Raw genomic sequence first — 25,265 nt, 5'->3', positions numbered from 1 at the left:
AAATAAAACTAGTGCAGGCTCTAGCATAGAAAATAAATCTACCGCAGGAAAAGCTAGTCTTGCATGCTCAGCCGTTCAGCCTACAGCCCCACACCCTTACGATGAGACCGAATTAATAGTCGCTGTAGCAGCTGCACGTAAACAATGTCAGCATTCTGATCCAACCAGCTTAAAAGAAAGTGACAAAAAACCTGAATCACATGCAACGGATCTTAGCCACCTAATTGAACAAGATCAGGAAAAACAATATATACGCCGCGAGGAAGAATTAGCAGAACATAGAAAAAGAGAAAAACTTTTGAAAGAAGAACGTGAGGAACTTATGAAAAACAATTTAGACGACTATGAAGAAAAACTTTTGCATCAGGCAGTGTCCACGATAGACACCCACATGAAACGCCACGATATCGTAGCTAGAGGTTTAGAGGTAGCTAAAGAAATACCTGTTACCCGAACTTTAATAAAGACTTATCTAAAAGGAAAAAAGGAAAAACAAAGCCAGAATGACAAAGGTCCTTACGCCAACACTCGCGGTAATAAACAAACAGAACCAAAATCTAGTGACGTCAATGACACTTACCCCTTTATGATAATAGGAGATCAGTGTTGTATTCAGCCCCCTAAAATCTCAGAATTAGTGGTAACTATTAAAGAGCTTCCCGATCCTCTTAAAAATCCTACAGCCTTTGTCTCTGCATTACAGAGAAGTACCAGATATCACCATTTGGGTGGTCCAGATTACAGGTACATATTGTGTCAATGCATTCCTGGAGTAACCGAGTCACAACTCATAAGAGAGATAGGTGAATTAGACCCAAAGCATGATAAAGCATCCACAACTGCAGAGTTTTTGTGGGTAAATAATGACAAAATCACAGATTTCTTTAAGAATCTAAAGAAATTCCTGCTAACAATGTCCAGAGACAAAATTGACTTAAATGCAGTAACTATGTGTAAACAGAAGCCTGATGAATCTATCCTAGTATTCATAAAACGCTTTATGCACTGTTGGACTAACGAGGCATGCATGCCAGAGGATGGTAATGATCAGATTTTCATTACTACCTTTTTGAACAATATCCACCCTGAATGCTCTCAGTTGCTAAAAGTGACAGCTACTGATAATCTCTACGAACTGAGTAAAGATGCTTTCTTAAAGCTTGTACAACTGAAGGCCAGTGCAGACCTTTTTCCTACTACCACAAAAGCTAAAAGTGTTAAGATGATGTTGAATTTTGATGTTGAAGGCTCAGAAGAAAGTGAGAAACTAATGTATGCAGGATCACCCGCTCCAGCACAGCAAGGAAGTTTCAGAGGACAGAAATATAAGAGTAGAGATGTGTGTTTTTGCTGTGGAAAGATAGGACATTGGCCCAGGGAGTGTCGATTTGCAGCTTCCAACAGGGCACACGCGCCTCGACCACAGAACGCAGTACAAGTTCCTGCCACTAGGTGTCAGCGGAGCTCTTCCAGTCAAGGTAACTGGCAACCACAAGAAGCACGCAATAATGGCCCCACATTTAGGCAGCAGCCTTACAACCCGCATTATAACCCACAAGATAGACAAGCTAGAGGTGCAAATTTAGTTCAGTTTTCCAGTAGCCGCAGAAACCCAGAGCATGAATCAGAATGGGAAAGGGTGCGTTACAATTCTCACCATGATCTTTTCCCATCACCTGATAATCCCTGGCTGGACCGCCAATAGGGAGGCCCAGGTGAGGATGAGGGACAGCAGTGTGAAGCACTACACACGATGCTGCATTTGCAACTGTCCCCTAACACAGAGCACTTGCCCATGCTACAGGTAGAAATAGATGGTAAGAAATACCCATTTTTAGTGGATAGTGGAGCCACTAAAAGTTCACTGTCTGGAAAATTTTATAATGGGCCTGTTTCCTCTGTGTGCATCAACACTATGGGAATTAATGGAACTGTAGTGCAATGCCCCAAAACTCATTCTCTAAAGACACGTTGGGGCCCAAAACCAGATGAAATCACATATCATCCATTTGTAATTATTCCAAACTCGCCTGTGAATTTATTAGGCAGGGATTTAATGGCAAAAATGAATTTGTGTATTTCATTTAACACAAAGGGTGAAATGTTTGCTGATACTGATAACAGTTATGTGTTCTCTGCCCTATGCACCAACATTATGGAGAAGGAACAGCCTCTGTGTCAGCTGGACGCCTCAGCAGAGAATGAACTCAACACCTTTTTGTCTGGTATTCCACGTCACACACTGTGCCAAAAACGTGTACAAAAACCACTGCCAGGTAATCCCATATCTGGGAGCCACACTTTTGTTTCTCTCACACTGTTTAACAACATGATAACTGCTCACACCAGTGAAGGTCAAACAGTGGTTTTGTCACATAACTCAGACATAGGTTATGACATAACTACACCATGTCGACACATAGATCTAACCTACCCTATCCACTGTACTATTTCTGCAGTTACGTTGCCAGCTGAATACCAGAATATGACATTATGGTCTAAAGGTGAGAATGATGTAGGATTTATTGACTGCACACCTTATCACGCACAGCTAAAAAACAACAAGCCAGTATATGTCAAGCAATATCCCATTTCTGCCGAAAAAGCCTCAGCCCTAGATGTCATCATAGGAGATTTATTGACTACAGGAGTAATAAAGCCCACAGTATCTCCATATAATACTCCTGTCAATCCTGTGCCAAAGCCTAACAAACCTGGCGTATGGCGTTTTACACAAGACTTAAGACAAATTAATGCAGTCATTATGCCTCTGCCACCTCTGGTTCCAGACGTCCCCAGCATATTGACATCTATTCCATCCACAGCCACACATTTTACCGTGGTGGATTTGTGTTCCGCCTTTTTCTCAGTACCTGTGCATGAAGACACACAGCCGTTATTTGCATTCACACATAGAAATAAGCAGTACACTTGGACTCGTCTGCCTCAAGGCATGGTAGATAGCCCTGCTGCTTTCTCAATGGTGATCCGTGCTACCCTGGACAGCTTTACTCCTCCTGAGGGCTGTACTCTGATCCAGTATGTGGACGACCTCCTCCTCTGTGCTCCGAGTGAGGAATTATGTCAAACTGCTACACACATGCTTCTCCAGCACCTCCAAAAGACTGGCCACAAAGCATCAGCAAAGAAAATGCAGTACTGTCAGACTTCTGTTCAATATTTGGGATTCACACTGTCTCACGGAAAACGTTCCATGACTGCAGACAGGGTCAAAGCTGTGACCTCCGTCCCTCGGCCCACTACACAGAAGGAAATGTTGTCCTTCCTGGGCATGGTGAACTATTGCAGACAGTGGATACCAGACTGTTCTTTTCATGACCACATTCTGCGTGACTGTTGTAAAAAAGACAAGCCTCCTCGAATACTGTGGTCCACAGAAATGACTGCCTCTTTCAATGCATTAAAGGGAGCGCTGACCTCCGCCCCTTGTTTGGGTCTGCCTGACTACCACTTACCATTCCATCTGTATGTCACAGAGAACGGCACAACCTGCACAGGTGTACTGGCCCAAGAGCATGGCAGTGGCTACCGTCCAGTAGCCTTCTATTCAAAGGTGCTGCCTGTAGTTGTTCAGGGAATGCCGGCCTGCCTAAGGGCAGTAGCAGCTTGCTCTATCATGATAAGGGACTGCGGGAAGCTTACACTCTCACATGACACTATTCTACACACCAATCACCAGGTCACGACCATTCTAGCAAACATAACTACACAACATATGACTGCACAACGTCGCTCAGGTTATGAAGCTACACTGACCTCCACAGCAAATCTCACTATAAAGGCGAGCAGCACACCCAATTCGCCAGCACATTTATTGATCCGTATGCTGTGTTCTTCTGACCGACAGGATGGCTCAGACAGGCTTGACGATCATGACTGCATGACACGTATACAGGAATCCACAGCACCACGTCCAGATTTAGAACAAACACCTATCCCAGACTCAGCCACGGTTTATGTGGACGGGTCCTGTTCAAGGCCGAATGACAACTCATTTCTTTGTGGCTATTCAGTGGTGACATTGCCTGACATCATACTAGAGGCTCACTCATTACCATTTCACTCAGCACAAAAAGCAGAGCTCATGGCTTTAATACGCGCCTGTGAGCTCCATTTGGATAAGCGTGTGACAATTTACACAGACAGCCGCTATGCGTTTGGTGTCGTACATGACTTTGGCACATTGTGGAGACAAAGAGGATTTAGATCTGCTGATGGAAAACCGATTGCTAATTCTGATCTTGTGCAGAGACTTTTGCAGGCTATACAGCTACCATCGGCCGTTGCAGTTGTAAAAACGAAAGGACACAGTACAGCTGACACAGACGAAGCAACAGGTAATGCCTTAGCAGACGTGACAGCCAAGGCTGCAGCTGCATCACAGCTCCCACCTCCACAGGAAGTATTATCTGTGCCCCTACAGCTGCCACTTGTTACACTCCCAGACTATTTAGACACAAATGTTGATTTAAAATTCATACAAGAGCAAGCCTCTGCATGTGATTACACCTATTGGGAGAATAATGACTGTACCTTAGATGACAGGGATGGCCTATATAAAAATCTTGAGGGTTTGATTGCCCTCCCATCTTCCCTGCTGCCAGTCCTTGTCCGACATTTTCACGGTGTGAGTCATGTCGGACGAAGAGGGGTAATAGGGGCAATAAAATCAAGATTTGTAATTGAGAAAACATTGCATGCAGTAAAAAGCATATTAGCAACCTGTCTAACATGTGCACGAACTAATGTAGGAAAACCAAAAGCAAAACATCAGCATTTACCACAACCAGATTTTCCATTTCATACATTACAAATTGATTTTACACATATGCCAGCACAAGGAAGCATCAAGTACTTACTGGTAATAGTGGATCAATTTAGTAAATGGGTAGAAGCTTATTCAACCTCAAAAGAAACTGCACAAGTAGTCTGTCAAAAGTTGTGCAATGAAATAATACCCAGATTTGGAATACCTCACCAGATTAACAGTGATAGAGGACCCTCATTTACATCAGAAGTAATTCAAAAGTGTGCCAAAACCTTAGGAATAGACTGGAAATATCATGTGCCATACCACCCTCAGAGTTCAGGAGTTGTAGAAAGAATGAATAGGACCATAAAAAAATCGCCTGACTAAAGCAATGATAGAAACAGGAATGACCTGGGTCAAATTACTTCCTCAAATCCTCTGCGAGATTAGAATGACTCCATCCGCAGCAACCAAATTATCTCCATTTGAAATAATCATGGGAAGACCATTTCCAACACCATGGTCAGCTTCCAGAGGGGCACCGCTATTGGAAGGGGATATAGATACTGCATTGTCGGACTATGTCCACAATCTGGTAGAAACACTGAATAATAACTATCAGAAAGTTTGTCTTTCTCAGCCTCTCCCCTCCACAGATCCAACCCACAAGTGGAGACCAGGGGATGCGGTGTTGGTGAAGTCGCTAAAACCAAGGACACTCGGGGAGGCCGCGTTTTCCAGCCCCCAGACTGTACTGGCAGTGACGAGAACCAGCATCCTTACGGACGGACAACCTCAGTGGATACACGCCAGCAGGGTTAAGACCAGCCCAATCAGACCACCTCAGGCGTCGGATCAAGCAGACGACTACTCAGGCGGGCCAGCGCCGAGAACCAGAACAAATAAATACACACGGGTAGATGACATCTCCGGCGAGCCAGCGCCCGGATCCAATCCACCTACACACACGCAATCACTGATTAACACACAACGTCTGAAAGAGCCACAGCAAGGTACTCGAACATCCAGCAGGAATAGAAAGCCAAAAGTACCACATGATGTCTAACCTGATAAAGCTAGACTCATTCCATCCTGATAATGGAGAAAATGAAATGCCCATTGTCATCACACGGCGCTTATTCAATGTCTCTCGAACCTGGGACCAGGCCAGAAGACGACTGGAGAACTGTTTTTCATATATATTTAGGTTATTTATCATATCTATCGCATTAACCTTAGGATTTTTCTTTGCTATTTTGTATTGTAAACTGCAACCATGTTCACATTTCTGCAGGTCATATTTTGCTGACGATACCTCATGCTCTATTTTGCAAGACACCTACTTAATACGCTCTTCACGTTCCCTAAAATCAGTAAATGGCAACATAGACGCCACTAATAAACCATTTTATGCGCCCTCTAGAGCAGGAGTTAACTCCTGGTATGAAAATGCTAGAACAGCTGCTCGTGATTTAGGAAACAGTAATTGTTATGTCTGTTCAAAGGGTAATCCAGAACAGGTTATAGTGGGATACCCAATCTCAGGTTTTCCCCTGACAAAGATGCTATTCAATAATGATAAAAAGGGGCCCTTAACAGCAATCATGATGGAAGTGCGAGCAGAACTAAGTCCTTTAGATTGTTTACTCATATACGCAGGACAAGTCTCTGGTACAGATGTCAGAATGATTGACAACACTTCCTACCCTTGCATGAAGCGCCCCGAAGACCGGACTGAACCTCTTTCGCCCCCAAAACAGATGCGCCATCACCCAAATATCTCGATGATATGCATACACCGACCAAAGCTTAAAAACATAACTTATGACGCACAAAACTATACATTTTTTTCTGACTTTCCAGGAGCACGCTGTACCGAAACATGGTTATCAGCGAGTATTGACAGGACAGAAGATAGAGATATGTTTTCTTATATACAGGCATATGTTAGTAAGTATTCAGTAAAAATCTTGTATGCCCCCAACGCACTGAATGACTCATATTGGGGAGGCATATTAAAAGGCTATACAGCTTCGCGCCTGACCAGACCAATCCCACATGCTTATTGGATGTGCAATAATACCCTTAGAGTGGCTTTACCTGTTAATTGGACCGGTACCTGTGGTCTAGTAACTTTAGCTCAAGAACTACTAATACAACAAACCTCGGATTTGCCTGTATCCAGCAGACGTACAAAACGCTCCACTTACTCACATAACATTTACATAGATGCTATAGGAGTTCCACGCGGGATACCAAAGGAATTAAAGGCACAAGGAGAAATATCAGCAGGGTTTGCCTCAATACTACCTTGGATACAGGTAAACAAAAATGTAGCCTGGATCAATTATGTTTATTACCATCAGCAAAGACATACTAATTTGACCAATACGGCCCTTAAGGCCCTAGGAGAACAAATGTCTGCTACCTCTTTAATGACCATGCAAAATAGGATGGCCTTAGACATGCTGTTAGCTGAGAAAGGAGGTGTTTGCGCGATGTTTGGAGATGTTTGCTGTACTTTCATTCCCAATAATACCGCCCCTAACGGTTCATTCACACAAGCTATGAATAAACTTGAAGCATTACAGATAGAACTAAGAGCCAATGCAGGTCACGGTCAGTGGCTAGACAAGTGGCTGCAGGACACGTTTGGAAAATGGAAGGAACTAATTGTAGCTTTTGTAACCATTGTAGCATGTATTATTTTGTTTTTGATGATTATTGTCTGTTGTGTGATACCCTGTGTACGTTCAATGATAACCCGTATAGCTACTAGTACAGCTACTACTGATCGTGGCTCAAGAGTTGGGAGTTCGCCTTGTAATCGGAAGGTTGCCGGTTCGAGCCCCGGCTTGGACAGTCTCGGTCGTTGTGTCCTTGGGCAAGACACTTCACCCGTTGCCTACTGGTGGTGGTCAGAGGGCCCGGTGGCGCCAGTGTCCGGCAGCCTCGCCTCTGTCAGTGCGCCCCAGGGTGGCTGTGGCTACAATGTAGCTTGCCATCACCAGTGTGTGAATGTGTGTGTGAATGGGTGGATGACTGGATATGTAAAGCGCTTTGGGGTCCTTAGGGACTAGTAAAGCGCTATATAAATACAGGCCATTTACCATTTACCATTTACTTCAATGTATTTGCAATTGGCACAAATTGACCCGGATTATGTGTCAGATGTCATCAATGATGATCCTGATGTATGTATTGAGCATTAGATTGGGAATTACTCGATTGTCCAAGAAGAGAATGAAGTTTTCTTCCTTTTCTTTTTTCTTGCTGATATTAAGCTTGCTCGAAGGACCAGTTACATTTATGATTTGTTTCACATTTATGATTTGTCTTTATATTATGTTATTACATTCTGTCTTTATACTATGTTATCATTTCATGATAAAAGGGGGGAACTGTTGTGATATTTTGATACCATGGTAGCATTTACAGGATATTGTTTTATAGTGATATTATACAGGAAAACTGTTACTCAATAAGGCCCATTTACTAGTTGTTTTTCTCTTTCTCTGTGACCCAAGAATTGATGTGTAAGACTCACAGGCTGGTACCCCAAGGTCGAAAATACCACAGAGACGAGACCACTTCCTTACTCCCATCCTCCCTTCCTTATCCTTTAGAAAAGAGCTTGTTAAAGGCCAGGTGGTTTGTTTCAGAATTCACTAATGAAAGAACTCTGTATTCTATGTCTAGGAGTGTATTTTGCTGGGATGATCATAAATTGTAGCTGAACTGATAAACTACACAAAGGATACTTCTTTGCTCAGAAGGCAGGAAGACGTTTCCTTATTTGGTCTGTACCGGTTTGAACTGAGAACCTGCTGACACACTAACCTTTTTTTCCTCTATATAAACTGTTGTATACTGAATAAACCTTTGAGTTGATTTTGGAAGAGCAACCTGAAGCAGTTTCTGTATCATTTTGTTCTCCTAACTGCTCCCGACGTCGTAACTAACCCAGCTGAACGGCATACCTGAGCGTTACTTTGAATAATTAGGAATCTTATAAGGAAAGGACAAAACTCTGCTTATCGGTGCTCACGCCTTGGAGGAAACCCGATCCACGGAGAAACCCGGGACGGAGATTTCTTTCAATACCCCAGCAATGCCTCGAAGGGCGAGAGTCCAGTTGCTGATGACGTGCTTGCGTTGTGGGCATACTCCACCCAGGCCAACTGCTCGCTCCAGGTCGCTTGGTTCGATGATGCGACGCAACGCAACATGGCCTCCAGCTCTTGATTGGCCCTTTCGGTCTGACCATTAGTTTGGGGGTGGAACCCGGAGGACAAACTGACCTGAGCTCCCAATTCTGCACAGAACTCCTTCCAAACCCGTGAGGTGAACTGAGGGCGACGGTCGGAAACGATGTCCTGGGGTATGCTGTGGAGCCGAAACACATGCTGCGTCAGTAACTGGGCCGTCTCCAAGGCAGAAGGGAGCTTGGGCAGAGCAATGAAGTGGGCGGCCTTGGAAAAATGGTCAATAATGGTTAGAATGGAGGTGTTACTTGAAGAGGGAGGCAAGCCGGTGACGAAGTCCAGGGCGATGTGCGACCACGGGCGTTTTGGAGTGGGTAACGGTCGCAGGAGGCCAGAAGCAGGTGAGTTGGAGGTTTTGTTCCGTGCGCACGCCGGGCATGCCGCAACATAGTTCTGGACATCGAGAACAAGAGAGGGCCACCAAAACAAACGTCGTAGAAAGGAGACAGTGCGATTTTTACCTGGGTGGCACGAAAACTTGGCAGTATGTGCCCAGTGAATGACCTGACTATGCGCTGTGGCCGGAACATAAAGTTTCCCTTTCGGGCCCGTGCCAGGGTCGGGCTCCTGTCGCTGGGCGTCCCTGACCACCTTTTCAATCTCCCATGTCAGTGCACCCACGATGCAGGTGGGGGGCAGGATGGGTTTTTCCTTCTCGTCCTCATTGGTCACGGGTGCGAACTGGCGCGACAACGCGTCTGGCTGGTGTGTTCACACCGAACGCGATGGACGCGAATAAAACGCCCCAAACGCCCCTAATTTGATGCGTGTACATTCGCGTCTCAACGCGTGTCCAAGAAAAATCCATCGCGCGTCAACCAGAAATGTGGGAGGAATGTGGGAGGGAGTTGTGCCAGACCGGTATCTTTGCAAGATGGCAGCTATCGAGCTAGCGCTTGAAGAGAGAGTCTCCCTTCTCTATGTACTGTGGAGAGCAGAGCAGCAGCGTAAAAGACGTCCTCGCCATACCTGGGTCCATCAGGTCCTCCAGAGGCATGAGCAGTTTGGTGAGTTTCACCACTTGCTCCAGGAGCTGCGCCTGGATGACGGCCGATTCCAGCGCTATCACCGTCGGCCAGTTTGAGGACCTGCTTTCCCTCGTCGGTCCCAGCATCGCCCGCCTAGACACCAACTACAGGCGCTCAATCCCACCTGCAGAGCGCCTGTCCGTCTGCCTGAGGTTAGTAAAACTATTTAATACGGTAGTCCTTTATTGATATCTGTGCTAATATGCTAATCCATCCAGTTATACACTGCTAACATGGATGTGCTATGCTAACAGTGAATGCTGTCGGTGTTTACTGAAAGCAAACTGTGGTACAGAGACGACTCTTTATAATATTTCTAGTGATACTCAGAAGGTCTCATCAAGTCCCGATTTAATTCGATTTATGCTGTTCTCAGTGTTTGCATGATAGCATGGCTGTGGTGTCACATCAATGTATGCGCTCGGTGTTTGCTGATATCAAACTGTAGCATTAGGACCACTGAGTTAACCTTTGTAGTGATACTCACTCCTTTTTATTTAGACCTGGTTTAATTCTGGGATAGTTGAATATTTGTATATAATCCCTGCAGCTGTCAGACTCTATAGCAGGGGTCACAGCCTTTATTAAAACAGAGTTAGATAAAACTGTGAACAGTTTGGTTCATCTTTAGTTACATGGTTCTATCTTGATAAGCTATGTCTTATCACAGATTAATTTTTCAAAAATATTAATGATTTAAGCAAGGAAAGGGCTACATGTCAACATACATGTCAACATTTCTATTAATGTCTTACTTCATTCCTACCTGATTGACATGTTTAGGAATTATGAGTGATTGGCTCACTGTAGTTGTGAAAGTTGCTACCAATCAAATTATGATATGTTAAAGTTAAAACAAAACAACTGTTTTAGATATTATCTAATATACATTTTCTAATTATCCTTATAATTACAAAAGGTTTTATGTAAGATTCATGTTTTGTGATTTAAATCTGACATCACAAAAGTATTTTGGAATTTGAATAATGTATTTTGTAACTGCAGTACACATAATACTGATTTTGAACAATTTTGTCCAGGTTCCTTGTCACCGGGGACTCCTTCAGGACCATCGCGTTCAGTTTCATAGTCGGTGTGTCCACGGTGAGCCAGATCACCCCCCAGGCAGCGACGGCCATCTGGGACTGTCTAGTGGACGACTTCATGGCTGTGCCTTCACCTGGAGACTGGCGGTCCATCACAGAGGGATTCCAGGAGCGCTGGAACTTTCCTCTGTGCTGTGCAGCTCTGGATGGGAAGCACATCCAGACAAAGGCACCCCATATATCATATAGGAGACACACACATTGATATACACTAAATATTCATTTCATTTCTTTTTTGTGGTGCCCAAATTGATGCACCTGCTTGATTTTGTTTAAACAATTATTGCACACTTTCTGTAAATCCAGTAAACTTCTTTTCACTTCTCAAATATCACTGTGTGTGTCTCCTGTATGATATTTAACTGACATTTTTTATTGTAACAACCAACGATTTATACAGGAAAATAATGTCTATTAACAAGGTTGCCCAAACTTTTGCATCCCACTGTATTAGTATATTTTGTCATTAGTATAATATGAAATAAATTCTACATGTGTCAAGTCGTGTGCCAACATTTGCTGTGTAGTAGAACTGAGACATTAGTCATTATAAACATTTGTTTGAAATAATATTAAAAGTCTCAAACAGAAAAACATTAAGATAAGATAAGATAACTCTTTATTGTCATTGCACAGTCATACATAGTACAGTAGTACAATGAAATTGGAAAAACTGTCCTACGTCGGCACTACATATAACACAACACGACACGATATGACACATCACAACGTAACAAACAACACAACACAGTATATTAACTTAGTATAAAAAAGAAGAATAAGTGTATGTGTATTGCACACTGTTATTATTGCACATTAATTATTATTGCACCTTGTTATAAATATAAATATTATTGTTATCGTTAAACATAAATATATAAAATATAAGAATTTACAGAGAGACAGGAATAAAAAGGACCAGCTGCTCTCCAGAGCAGGAACAAGGCTGAGGAGGAAATGCTCCATTGGAGACTGGTGTGGCCTCTTCAGGGACTCCAGGATGGCCAGCTCCACCGCCGATGGACCGTCCTGGGACCCGTCCCTCATCTGCCTCGGAGCCGTCCTCCTCTGTGGGCCTGTAAAACAGCACAAAACACAAAGAAATGAGAAGGCTGCTACTAGATTTTAGTTTCAACATTGAAAAAAACAAAACAAACAATAACAGGATATAATCAGATTGGTTGTAGATATTTAGTAAAGGTGATCACAAGGGAATCCCACCGACTAAAAAGGTATCAGTGCTTGCTGTACATATCTGTGGGTGCAGCAGCAGGAGCTCAGGGACTGGGGATGCTCTGCTGCAGAATCAGTTGGTTCTATCAATACAGTATTAAATGTTAACAGGTTGGATATAATAATCGTAGAGTAGACAGTGGTCCCTCATTTATTGCAGGGGTTCTCAGAATAACTAGCCCCTGGTCACAGTTCTCACAATTGATTCTCAAAGTGCAAACCTTTGTAGATTGCAAAACGTAAAAGTATTATTATGCCGCGGTTTGTCTTCATCTGCCCGCCACTTTCGTGCGCCTTTTTCCCCTCACGGTGCAGGTGTCTATTTCCGAATGAGGGTCGTAGTTATGGGTGTTTTTGTGCTGTTTTTTTTCTATTGGACGCGATGGTTATCAAAACCAAACGTGATAAATTTGGCAAGCGCAGGAGACACGGCACGGAGCAGATTTGTCAATCAGGCTGCAGAATGCAATGCTGTACTGTGCAATAAAAAAATCAGCGAAAAAGCAAAGCAGTGACGGATGAACAGCGGGACCACTGTGTGCTGTTTATTAATAAACAATAAAATATATTCCTAAATGACAACATGCATAAAAGCAGAACGGTATTTGTACGTCAGTGGGAAAATAGCGGTGGCTTGCTAGCTTTTGTGCGGCTTCCCCGGGTCAGTGAAAACTTTCAAAAGAGAAATGAATGAACTTACCAGGTTGCCCGATCTCTTCACATATCTTCCTCCAAGCTCGGTCCTTTTTATTCCTGTCTCGGTACTGAAAGCAGCTGGTGTTGTACGGCTCCGGGTTGTTTGCTACCGCATTGATTAGCCTTCCCCTCCATTGAAGTATGAAAGGCTTTGGCTGGATCTGCCCCTTTGACCTAGGTAACAGCCACGTCACCAGGCTCCTGATTGGTTGTCACGGCGCGATTTGACGCTGGAGTTCAGATTTTTCCAACTCGAGCGGTAGACGCGAAACGCGCGTATGCACAAAATGCAACACAAAAACTCACGCGCGTGGTTTTATTCGCAAGTCAAACGCGCCAGACGCGCTACACTGCCGCGCGTTTCACGCGTTTTGGCGTTTTCGCGACGCAAATCTGCTTCCGAATTTTCGCGGGACCCGCAATCGCGCGTCATCGCGCCTTTCCATTGACTTTACATGTAAACCTGACGCTCTATTCGCGTCCATCGCATTCGGTGTGAACACACCGTTAGTGTTCCTAGAACCGGGCCTGTAAGTAATGGAGAAGTGAAAACGAGTAAAACAGTAAACAGTAAAAGTAAAACACAAAACAGCAAACAGCATAACAGTAAAAGAAGAACTGACTGCGTTACAGTTAGTGCGGGAGCAGCAGCTTTGCTCATGCGCGGTTCATTTGCAGTTTGGACGCATAGGTGTGAACATCTCCTGCAGCTGGGGGAGGACTATCCTCCGCCCGTGAGCGCTTTAGCACGGGTGAGGTGCCCACAGCCGCACCGCTGCTTGTTGAGAGTAAGAGCAACACGCCCTTTCACGTCAAAAAGTCGTCATAAATAAGTCTCCAATAACACCAGAAAAAGTCGCCAGATTTGTCGCTAGTCACTTTTTAGAAAAAAAAAGTCGCTAAGGGGTCTGAAAACTCGCTAAATATAGCGACAAAGTCGCTAAGTTGGCAACACTGCGCACGCCAAGGGGCTGCGAGACATTTTTACAGCCGTATTTAGCACATGACTATGAAAGGTGGAAGAGGAAGTAGTTCCTTTGAATGTAGACAATCCGAATGTTATAGTTTCTTTCCACTGTGTTCCTGTTAATGATAAACTACAAATTTACTCTAAATTACTAAAATATTGATATTTTAATGTGAGAATCGATTCTAGAACATAAATGATCGATCCGCACATCACTACAAAATAACCAGCTTCACTCATTCCATTTCAAACAGGACAGTGGCAACAACAGTAGGCTATGGCCAATGTTAAGTTTTAGATTTTAAATAGGCTGTATACATTTCAGTGGGAGCAATAGGACAGTCAAATGTCGCTGATTTTACTACAGAGTGGGACGGATTGTAGGGTAGCTAACATTGTCGCAAAACACGTTTTCAACACTGCAGGTTACCTGGGTGTAATGTTTTTCAGCTAAAAAGAAACATGGTCTGACTCCTATCTAACTATATAAAGAGTAACTGAAGGTTAAATGCAGTTAACATGTCCTGTTTTAAGCCAGGCACTCACACCCCCACTCCGCTGTGTCTCAGCCACCATTGCTCTGGCAGCAACGGCACTAGAGCCAGAGCAGGGGAGAGGCGAGCTGGAACAAACCATTTTGGGAGAGAGGGGGGGGGGGTGGTATCTATACTTTTGTTGTTAAAATGTTACTTCTCAACCAAGTACTGTATGCTTTTTATATTTTTAGTAGTGTGTCACACAAACAGCAAATATTATCAAAAAAAGTAAGAAATCTTTGGGGGTGCTTTGATTCATTTTGGCACCCCCAAAAATGGGCTAAAATCGCCCCTGCTACCAACTATACTTATGTGTTTCCTCAGTGGCTTTAGATGGTCAGATTCTGTGTTTTTACATACATAGGCTGTGTCCCAATTAAGAGACTGCACGCTTGAAGTACGCGCACTACACGTACTACGTACGGTGCGTACTATAAGTACGAGAAGTGCGGAAGTGAGAGGCTTGTGATATGGGACGGTATACGCTTCGTCGCGCTGTTCAGGTTGCCTAGCAACCATGATACTAACCGCGAGACACATTACATACAGCTTTGTTTGACAGAAATGAAGGAGAAAAATGTTTTGTTGGTCATTCATTTTTGTCATGACATCACTTTAGTTGAGTATCTGAGGCTGAGACCACGGGACTGTAAAACATGACTGTTGGGCTTCATTTCTGTGCTGAACAGTCATATAAGATTAGTTAGTAAATAACAATTAGTTAATGTTGTTCATGAGACTACATTGCCACAGTGAGTTGACTTTAAATATAATATGGCCAATATTATAGTATTGTCAGATTATTAGAGAGAGAGAGAGAGAGAGAGAGAGAGAGAGAGAACTTTGGAATTTGTATGTGCTTCGCAGTTATTTATTCACTTCACATAAAATGTAATAAATAAACTAAAATACAAAAACCAACTATTTACATTTCAACTTTTAACTATTTAAATTTTCAGCTTTCTCCTTTTAAACAAATTTAAAGTGAAACAACACAAAACACTGCAATGCAGAGTGAAGCGGGGGGAAAAAAGTGTGTGTGTGTGTGTGAGTGAGTAAAAGAAAAAAAAAAAAAAAAAAAAAAAAAAAAAAAGCACGGCTCCCAATAAGGAGTCGGCTCGCGTTGTGCACTTCAAAGAGCCAGCTGATGGGTCTGTCTAGCACAGCCCCTCAGACCATTCTATTACAACAGCAAAAGCAAGACACAAGTCACCAGAGCTCTTTGTGTTACTCGTGCACGAGGGAGAAAACAGTGACAGCGCCGTTCCTTCGCTTGACCCGAGTTGCTCTCGTCTGCTCCCTCATAATACTGGTCTTTATTGAGTTTACATGAATATGCATAAGTTCATTAACATATGACGTCTTACATAGATATACATGTAACCAAAGAGTACCGTGTGTGTGTGTGTGTGTGTGTGTGTGTGTGTGTGTGTGTGTGTTTTTCAAGATGTGACCCCATAAACGACTTCCCTAAACCTGCTGGCCTGGAAGTCCAGCAGTTGATCTAAACAAAAGGCACTTATACTAAAACAGACAGATGTGTTTATCAAACCATAAAACAATAAAATAAGGTACGACCTCTCTCATGACCCCAGGATCTGTGTGTGCATGCCAGTACACTCTGGAAGGCACACAGTCTTTACAGACTGCTAAGGATCAAACCTCTATCATTATGCGATTATAAAACTAAGCATATGAGTAAATATTTCTAAGCATAAATGACAATCATTAATATAAACCTGACACCGGCTCTAAGAGCCATTTCGTTCATGACCGACACATCACTAAGGGAAATGAACAAGAAGCTCAAAAACTAATGGCATGAAAATAATTTACCAGAACAGCTGTAAATAATCCCCCAAACTAAAAATTCTAATAATAAACAAAGGCTCAGAAGCCTGGAACCATGACAGCAAAACTTAATAAAGGATTGTTTAACTTGGCTTGGTTACACAGATATGCGATTACCTGAAGAATAGTTTAAAAAGAACACACGCAAACACACACATATGGAATAAGTGCAATAGTTGACTCACCAACCCACAGAAGGAGGAGGAGGAACAGATGAGCCATTGCTGTCATTCAGCTTGCAGTGAATGCTGTGCTGGGACCTTTTTAAACCTCTTCTCACTGTGCTGGTGGCCATGGAGCCACCAATCACAGAGAATAATTTTATCAACAAACCCCCATTGGCTGGAACGGTCTTCATGCAAATATACAATCTTTTTTTTTTTTTATTAAGAAAAATGTTTTGCTTCTCATTAATTTCTTTTTCTTCCATGTACTGACAAAGGGAAAGACCCTACAGTATAAGGAGAAGTTATTTTTTTAATACAATTTGACCACAGCTGGACTGGCCATCAGGTGTACAGGGTGCACTGAAAAAGAGAACGTGTTGGATTTACTTAATTCAGTACTGTACATTGGTTGCACACAATTTTTTTGCTTTGGGTGAAATGTAAACAACTGTGTTATATCGAAACAACTTATTCATATTCATAAACCTGTGCATTTTGGGTTTATAAAACGTGATTGAAACATGTTTAGATGAAGCAAGTTAAGCTCTTGGAATATTTCATTCACAATTTTGTCATTTTATTCCAACACTAATTCAGTAACTTTTACCCAATTCTACTTGGTCACTTAAACACTGCATGTTGTCTTCATATTACATAATATTCAGCAAAGTCTAGATTTTGGTTAACATACAAAATTCAATGGATTTACAGGTTGCAGGAGGGCTGGGGCATAACGCAGAAGTTATAGGGTACACCCTGGTTAGGGTGCCAGTCTATCACATAAGCTGTGTCCCAAAACGTCGGCTGCATCCTCCGGAGGCCGCATTTGAAGGCCGATTGCGTCACAGCCAGTAGTGATGGGTCGGTCGCGAACGAAATGGCTCTTAGAGCCAGGTCTTTGACGTGAACCTACCTCTCTCTTGCACTTTTTTTCCGCTTCACTCCGCACGCGAGCCTTGTGCTTTACGCCAGGGCTCTAGAGTGCGACCAAATTTTTCAGTGGTGCGCCTAAAAAAAAAAATATTTTTTCGGGTAACAAAAAAAAAAAAAAAAAAAAACAATCTCTGCAACTCTCCGTGTGGTCAACAACAGACACACATTATGCCCCTATCGTGGACTAAACCAATCAGAGATAGTCAGGGGCGGGACCTCTCTGATTGGCCGTGGTCCAGTTGAAAGTGCAGGTGGAAGAGAGAGAGGTGAGTAGCTTGAATAAAGCGATATCAATTCATTAACGGATTCCACACAAAGACGTAAACACAGAGCGGACCCGACGCATCAGAATCAGCTTAGTCTTTCTCGGCTTTCTCACCCCACGGCCTGAACACGGACATGCTGTCGGAGCTTAGCGATTCTGATGCTTCGGGTCCACTCTGTGTTTACATCTTGTTTGCGCTAGAATAAAATACAAACAAACACTGAAACTAATGAAAAATTACACATGATATATGAACTGTGGAAACTAACTGAACAATAAAACTCAGAATAAACAAATGAAAACATATGAAAGGTATAAACTGATTTGCATCTTATTGATTTGCAGGCTCACTTTGCTCCAGGACTTGACGACTGACCCAACCCGTACAGTCTTTGTCTCTTAATACCGAATGTTGAAAACTGATACTCATGGACACCTTATTTCAGTCTCTTTACTTTGCATAACAGACCCAAAGCATTACATTAACATGATGTTGTCTAGTGGACCAGCACGTCCATTACATGTTTTGCCGTTATTGCTGTTTGCCGACTTATTCATCTTAGAGCAGTTTGTGTGTGTTTAATAACTCCACAACATTAATAGATGATTCCTTTGCTCTAAACTGAAGATTTGTTTATTTTGGGTTTTGCACATTTTGTTTCTGAATAATTGTTTGATTTGTAAATTCTTATTTCTGTGTTATGTAGAGAAATGACACTCTACATATTTGAAAACACAGACTTTGACCATCTGCATCCACTGAGGAAACACAGCACTACGATCGGGGCGATCGTAGCTCAAGAGTTAGGAGTTCGCCTTGTAATCGAAAGGTTGCCGGTTCGAGCCCCGGCTTGGACAGTCTCGGTCGTTGTGTCCTTGGGCAAGACACTTCACCCGTTGCCTACTGGTGGTGGTCAGAGGGCCCGGTGGCGCCAGAGCCTCGCCTCTGTCAGTGCGCCCCAGGGTGGCTGTGGCTACAATGTAGCTGCCATCACCAGTGTGTGAATGGGTGGATGACTGGATATGTAAAGCGCTTTGGGGTCCTTAGGGACTAGAAAAGCACTATACAAATACAGGCCATTTACCATTTCACTACAAGCACAAAAGTAGATTTGGTGGAAATTTCAAACAGGACTGCCTCATAGTGTGTGACTGTGTTGACTATAGCTAAGGACATTAGTGCTAAGTCATGATTTTCTCAGGATGTTGCTGCTCGCTGACTTCAGCTTACAACAAATTCCACTTCTGCTCACCCAGCATTTGTTTCATGTAAAGTATATTTATGCTTTTGATCTGTATTTAATGTTTTTAATTGAATGTCCTCCTCTTCTGTATGTGTGGATGTGGATCAGTGGACCACATCCACAAATGGCAAATCTGTGAGGAACAGAGACGGTCAGCCACCAGTCAGTCAGAAGTTTTTCTCTTTGACGAAAAAGAAAATCAGTTGATTTCAACATGCCACAGAAGACACTCCATCACACTAATGCAGGGACCCATAATAAGACATCAGTCCTCTGAGATCTGAGAGGAGACTGTTTGTATGAAGTAAACCATGAGAAACAAAGTTTATCTGGACATACTGACATACAAAAAGCTTAACAAACACCACAAACTGACAACTGACCACAGAGCATATAATTAAAGTCTTTTTGTTGGCTCTGTTGGGCATTTATAAAGAGACCATGCCTGGTAAGATAACGCAACATTTATGCAGCACTGTTAGCGAAGCCATGCTGAAACCAAACCCAAATTTCATTGCAAAGTGTTTATGACAAAGGATTTAGCTGATGCTGCGGGCAATAGGCTGTTTACCCTTAACTTGAACTTTTACAGCCCTATGCCCCTAGTAGGTCTCTGAGGTCGAGTAGTCAGGGCCTACTTGTCATTCAGTATACGAGACTGAAAACTAGGGGCGATAGAGCTTTTGCTACTGTGGCCGCAGGCTGTGGAATTCCCTTCCTCAGGACTTACGATCCGCTGATTCATTGATTACTTTTAAAAAATAGCTAAAAACACATCTTTTTAAAATTGCTTTTTGCTAACTTTGTTTTTTTTATTTTTATAATCTGTTATATCTTGTAAAGCACTTTGTGATTTCTATCTAGAAATGTGCTATATAAATAAAATTTTACTTACTAACCAAAGTGAGAGGAGGTTTAGCTCTTTATCTCACACCTCATCGTCCTTATGACTGCTCCATTGACTCGCTTACTGGTCCTCCTTCACCTTCCAGTAATCAGTATAATTTTTAAACCCAAATGGGTTGTTTCGGTTATTTGAAAATAGCATTTTCAGCAAACGCACCAGAAGTCTTTCAGGCCCTGGTCAATGACATCCTTTGTGACTTCATCATCCACATTTTCTTTATTTCAACAATATTCTTAACTTCTCCCAGTTGTCTTATACCTGTCAAGTCCTTCTCAAATGTCTCGTAGAAAAAAACATCTCAATTTAAAAGGTGAGAAATGTGAATTTCATGTTGATTCAGTGTCATTCCTGGGCTTTATAGTTGAAAAAGGTCATTTAAAAGCACACTCAGTCAAAGTGGTTGAATGGCCAGTTCCCTCAAACAGGAAGCAGCTTCAACAATTGCTGTTTTGCTGACTTTTACTACCTTTTATGATTTCAGGAAAATAGCTCTATTGTTATCAAATTCAAATTTTATTTGTCACACACACACACACACACACACACACACACACACACACACAGTATGACATGAGGTGAAATGCTTGTAGCTGTGCAATGCCCGACCATTAAATGACAGTGGTTTTACAGTATTTACAATTTACAGGTTATTACAAGATTTATAGATTTAACTTAGAAATGTGCAAATAGCAGAAAGATTATAAATTATAGGAAGTGTGCATGAAGAAAAACCAGAGTGCGTGTGGTGATGTGATGTGTGTGAGAGTCCAGTCTTATAGTGACGTGTGTGGGAGAGTCCAGTCCTACACCTGGTTCAGGGCCCGAATAGCCTGGGGGAAGAAGCTCCTCCTCATTCTCTCTGTTTTGGCCTTAAGGGAGCGGAAGCGCTTCCCAGACCTCAACAGTGAGAAGAGTCCATTGTTGGGATGGGAGAGGTCCATCATAATCTTCCTAGCTTTGGTCTTGCACCGCTTGGTGTAGATGGACAGCAGGTCAGGGAGCTCTGATTGAATGATGCGTTCGGCCAAGCGCACCACTCTTTGCAGATCTCGTCTGTCCTGCTTGGTGCTGTTCCCAAACCAGGTGCAGATGTTTCCCGTCAGGACGCTCTCGATGGTGCAGGAGTAAAAGTTCTTGAGCACGTTCAGTGGCAGATGGAAGTCTCTAAGTCTTCTGAGGAAGAAGAGAAGCTGACGGGCTTTCTTAACCAGGGTGTTGATGTGACAGGACCATGACAGGTTCTGAGTGATGTGGACATCCAGGTATCGGAAACTGTCCACTCTCTCCACTGGCGTGCCACTGATTAGGGGCTTGTAATTCCTCGCCTTATATTTCCTCCTGTAGTGTCAGTACACTGATTAGGGCTTATACAGAGTCAGACTGATACACACGGTAGCTTGTATCAGTGTGTACACAAAGCTTAAGAGTGTTCAGTCTATAACGGAATTGTTTGTTGGGCAGAAACCAGAGCGTGACGAGTGGGGCAGTGGGCTGGAGGCCATGCAGTGTGCTCTGCAGCTGGAGAAGAAAGTCAACCAGGCTCTGCTGGACCTGCACAAGCTGGCTTCTCAGCATTATGACCCTCATGTAAGCGGGAGTAGGAGGGAAGAGTTTGGGGTTAAAGACTGAACTAGTTCATGCAGTATATGTTTGACAAATCATCAAATGTTAACTATAATTTGTGTGCGTTTTCCCAGCTGTGTGACTTCCTGGAGAGCCACTACCTGGATGAGCAGGTGAAGTCCATCAAGAAGCTGGGTGACCACATCACTAACCTCACCCGCATGGATGCCCACACAAACAAGATGGCAGAGTACCTGTTTGACAAGCAAGTCTGGGTGACAAGAGCTAAATACTGAGACCTAGAAGTGAGCCTGGAGTCAAAATTATAACAACACAGGCTTTGAAGTAAACTCACTTCTGCTCCACCTGTTTCACTGAGAACGATTTCTTTCCTGACTTAAAGGTGGCGTCAGTTCTTGTATGTTGTGGTGTTTTTGTGTGAAATGTCACATGGAGGGATGGATGTTATAAGGTCATGGCTCTGCTTGTAAGCTGTCTGACTTTTGGAAATGTTTCTGATCTGCTAATCTGAATAAACAATTTAAGCTAGATCTTTGGTCTGTCTGCATCTGTAACTCATTTTACTGATTAGTTCAAGCAGTCGGTCTAAAGACTAAATAAATCACTGCTTCATTACCTTGTTGAATTTGTGAGATTATGGTGTTGACATGTTCTCTCAGAAGGTGTATGAGTTAATCTTTGTACACATTGGTACCAAATACAAACAAGGCCATATCAGATGTAAATGTTACTGGATATCTTTTGGAGTTCTCCCCAGTGAAGTATCAACTTGACCTACACTTCTGATGCTGTGATTCATACATCATATCATACATCAATCATATCATGCTACACTACATTTGTATTTTGTCATTTTTTTCAGGAATTAAATAAACTCAAAGATTTGTGTTGGAGATTATGTATTGGAATTTCAGGAGCAAGACCACACCTCCAAACACACTCCTTCCGGCTGTCATCTATATAGGTTCCCCTAGTTCTGCAAGCTGATCATTCTCGTTTACGTGCCCAACCCTCCCTCCCTCCTTTTCCATTCTTCAACTTCTTCACTTCTATTTAGTACATGGGGATCTGCCAGGCCCAGGAGCCATCGCCAGTCCCCTTCGAGGCCTTCCCCAAACCGCAGCTCAATTCATGTCAAAGCATTCACTTTTACCTACTAAACTGCTTAAAAAACTTAAAATGAGGACATGGGCCCAGCTAGTGAAGTCATTTTATTCACTAGTATTAATGTTATTTACAAATAAAATTACATCACAAAGAAATCATCTCTCACTCTTCTCTTGAAAATCCAGGTGTTTGCTCAGTTTTATATCCATGTTTTGGAAAGAATCCATGATTAAAATTTTCACCAAAATGTCTCAGCCACATCTGCAGGCTGGAGGTCTCAATTCAATTCAATTTAACCAATTGCCACGACTGGTTGGAGGTGACGGGAGGAAATCGGGACACGACACACTGTGGAAGCGAGCCAGATATTATACATAACTAACAATTAAATATCGAGAGATGTATAAACACTAGTGACTAAAAAGGCTGACTGGAAGAAGAAACACTCAGTGCATCATGAGAATACCCCAGCTGCCTAAACCTATTGCAACGTAACTGAGTATTCTGTCCCTCGGATTGTTTCTGAGGTATGTTATAGGTCGTAGTCATTATTGCTGTAAGTAACTGAATAGATGTGTCAACAAATATGTTTATTCCTGGCCTGCTCATGGCAAAAGCCTGCCATCTAGTGGGTCAACAGCAGAAACTCCTAGTAAGGGGAGAGAAGGAGAGTTTTGCTCCGAGCACTTAGCAAGGAAGGTCCGGTGCTTTTTTTTTTTTTTTTAATAAAAGAAGGAGTCAGAGTTTCTTTTTATTATTATAGTCAACCATTTATCACATTTTTGTGGAGCTGAATGTGTTTGAAAACCCTTTCACTTATTTACTGCCTCATATATCAACTATACGCCTGCTGCACCCTCTCATCTTTGATGTTTGTTTTAAGGACAGAAACCATTGAAATGAACATAAACTTAAAATGCAACAGAAGTATCATGTCAGTGGCTGCCTTATCTGTATGTTTAGGATCATTATCCTCCTGCATTGACTAAACCTGAAGGACTGTTTGTTTACTTCAGTGAGAACTCTGACATTTCTAAAGTGAAGTTTATTTATATAGAATAAAGGGTTAAGAAGCTTAAAAGTTGATGTAAGAACTACATTTACAAAAGGGTTCAACACAGTATCGCTCACAAACCAGTCCTCCTCCTGGAATGAAACTTGACAGGCTCCATTCACTGCAGAAACACATGATGTTGAGATCAGAGCTCAGACTAGTTTCAGTTATAAGGAAGAGAAACTCACACAGTCACTGACACTGAGAGGAGAAATGGCAGAGAAAGGAGTTCAGCTCGACCTAGAAACCTTCTCTTGTTCCATCTGTTTGGATGTGCTGAAGGTGCTTTGTTTCTCTGACAATTCATGCTTCTGTTGCTCTTGAGATGGCATAATCTTTTTACAAGAATGAAAGTATGCTCTCTCTTTCTCCCGCTGTCAAAGCTGTTTCCTGTTAAAAGGGAGTTTTTCCTTCTCACTGTTGCCAAGTACTTGCTCTTAGGCTATATTAACTATTATAGTCACTCAGTCAGAGTCCTGGAAGGGACAGAAGTTGAGGGTTGTTACATTTTGAGCTTGTCCACTCTTTTACAATTCAGTTAAGTTGCATTTGGATTTTAAAGGTTCTGTTCAGATTTCCTGGGGGAATTTTAATCTAGCTCCATGATATAACTAAAGATTTGCAACCTCTCATTTCAAGCAGCTGCCTTTCTGCTGGGACCTTTTTACATAATCCTACTCCAATTAGGAAGTATTATTAGAAGACACAGGATGCATTTCCAATGCAATGCAGCTGATACCCAGTTATGGTTATTTATGAAGTCAGATGACACAAATACGACATGTCTTATAGGCATAAAGGCCTGGACGAACTCTAATTTTCTGCTTCGAATTCAGACAAAACTAACCCTAAAATTCTTAAAAACATGGCATCTAACCAGATACTTACCATGGACGGCATTACCTTGGCCTGTAGTGACACTATGAAGATTTTTGATCAGCCAAAATGATGGACACCACACAAGGACTGTCACGGCGAGTGCGATGAGCCGTGTGGGAAATAAAGGAGGATCCAAAAGCAGGCACTTGTAAAGGGGTGAGGGTGGTTTATTAAATACAAAATAAATATAGACAAACAGCAAATAGAGCACGAACTAAACTAGACTGGAAACAACTAAACTACCGAGCACAAACCTGGACAAGAATGAGAACAAGCAGAGGAGAATGACGATGGACAGCAGGGAGAACACACGGGTGAGACATGGTGGATACACAGAGAAACACGGGGGAATTACACACAGGTGGTGGACACAGCTGGGAATAATCAACAAGACGAGACAGAGGTAAAACTGAACACACTCACATGAGACGCAGACCTTCACAATAAAACAGGAACAAGAAACCATCACACTAAGACGCAGACTCGACATAGAGAGAATGACACATGGAACTAAACTAAACCTGCAAAAACATGACAACTCAAAATACTGGGTCAAACTGACCCAGAACCGTGACAAGGACACCACAAAAGATGGACATCACACATTAGTTGCACAAAAAGCTAATTTATAAAAAAAAATAAAAATAAAACAACAACAAAAAAAGCCCAACA

The 25,265-nt window shown here is 42.6% G+C and overlaps 2 protein-coding genes across 2 annotated transcripts; both read left to right on the top strand.

Annotated features, from left to right (window-relative positions):
* Positions 1-9,892: 9,892 nt before the first annotated feature.
* On the top strand, positions 9,893-11,657 carry LOC146648713 (uncharacterized). Its single transcript, XM_085389745.1, has 2 exons — positions 9,893-10,216; positions 11,105-11,657. Exons 1-2 carry the CDS (start codon positions 9,957-9,959, stop codon positions 11,373-11,375), a joined length of 531 nt encoding a protein of 176 aa, XP_085245871.1. The 5' UTR covers positions 9,893-9,956; the 3' UTR covers positions 11,376-11,657.
* A 2,101-nt stretch (positions 11,658-13,758) lies between these two features.
* LOC146648712 (ferritin, middle subunit-like) lies at positions 13,759-21,828 on the top strand. Its single transcript, XM_085389476.1, has 3 exons — positions 13,759-13,887; positions 21,431-21,556; positions 21,667-21,828. Exons 1-3 carry the CDS (start codon positions 13,759-13,761, stop codon positions 21,826-21,828), a joined length of 417 nt encoding a protein of 138 aa, XP_085245602.1.
* Positions 21,829-25,265: the final 3,437 nt, after the last annotated feature.

Source organism: Rhamphochromis longiceps, linkage group LG18 (assembly GCF_057381845.1).
Source record: "Rhamphochromis longiceps isolate RC_006_pf linkage group LG18, R_longiceps_female_GT1.1, whole genome shotgun sequence".
Lineage (NCBI taxonomy): Eukaryota > Metazoa > Chordata > Actinopteri > Cichliformes > Cichlidae > Rhamphochromis > Rhamphochromis longiceps.
Note: the sequence above shows the minus strand (reverse complement) of the source record. Positions and strands in the feature narration are given on the sequence as shown.

Excerpts from the sequence above, each read along its gene's own strand:
- LOC146648713 (XM_085389745.1), top strand. The coding sequence starts at position 9,957 with ATGTACTGTGGAGAGCAGAGCAGCAGCGTAAAAGACGTCCTCGCCATA. Across the intron at positions 10,217-11,104 it reads CGCCTGTCCGTCTGCCTGAG|GTTCCTTGTCACCGGGGACT; the intron begins GTTAGTAAAACT and ends AATTTTGTCCAG.
- LOC146648712 (XM_085389476.1), top strand. The coding sequence starts at position 13,759 with ATGCGCGGTTCATTTGCAGTTTGGACGCATAGGTGTGAACATCTCCTG. Across the intron at positions 13,888-21,430 it reads CGCACCGCTGCTTGTTGAGA|AAACCAGAGCGTGACGAGTG; the intron begins GTAAGAGCAACA and ends TTTGTTGGGCAG. Across the intron at positions 21,557-21,666 it reads CTCAGCATTATGACCCTCAT|CTGTGTGACTTCCTGGAGAG; the intron begins GTAAGCGGGAGT and ends GCGTTTTCCCAG.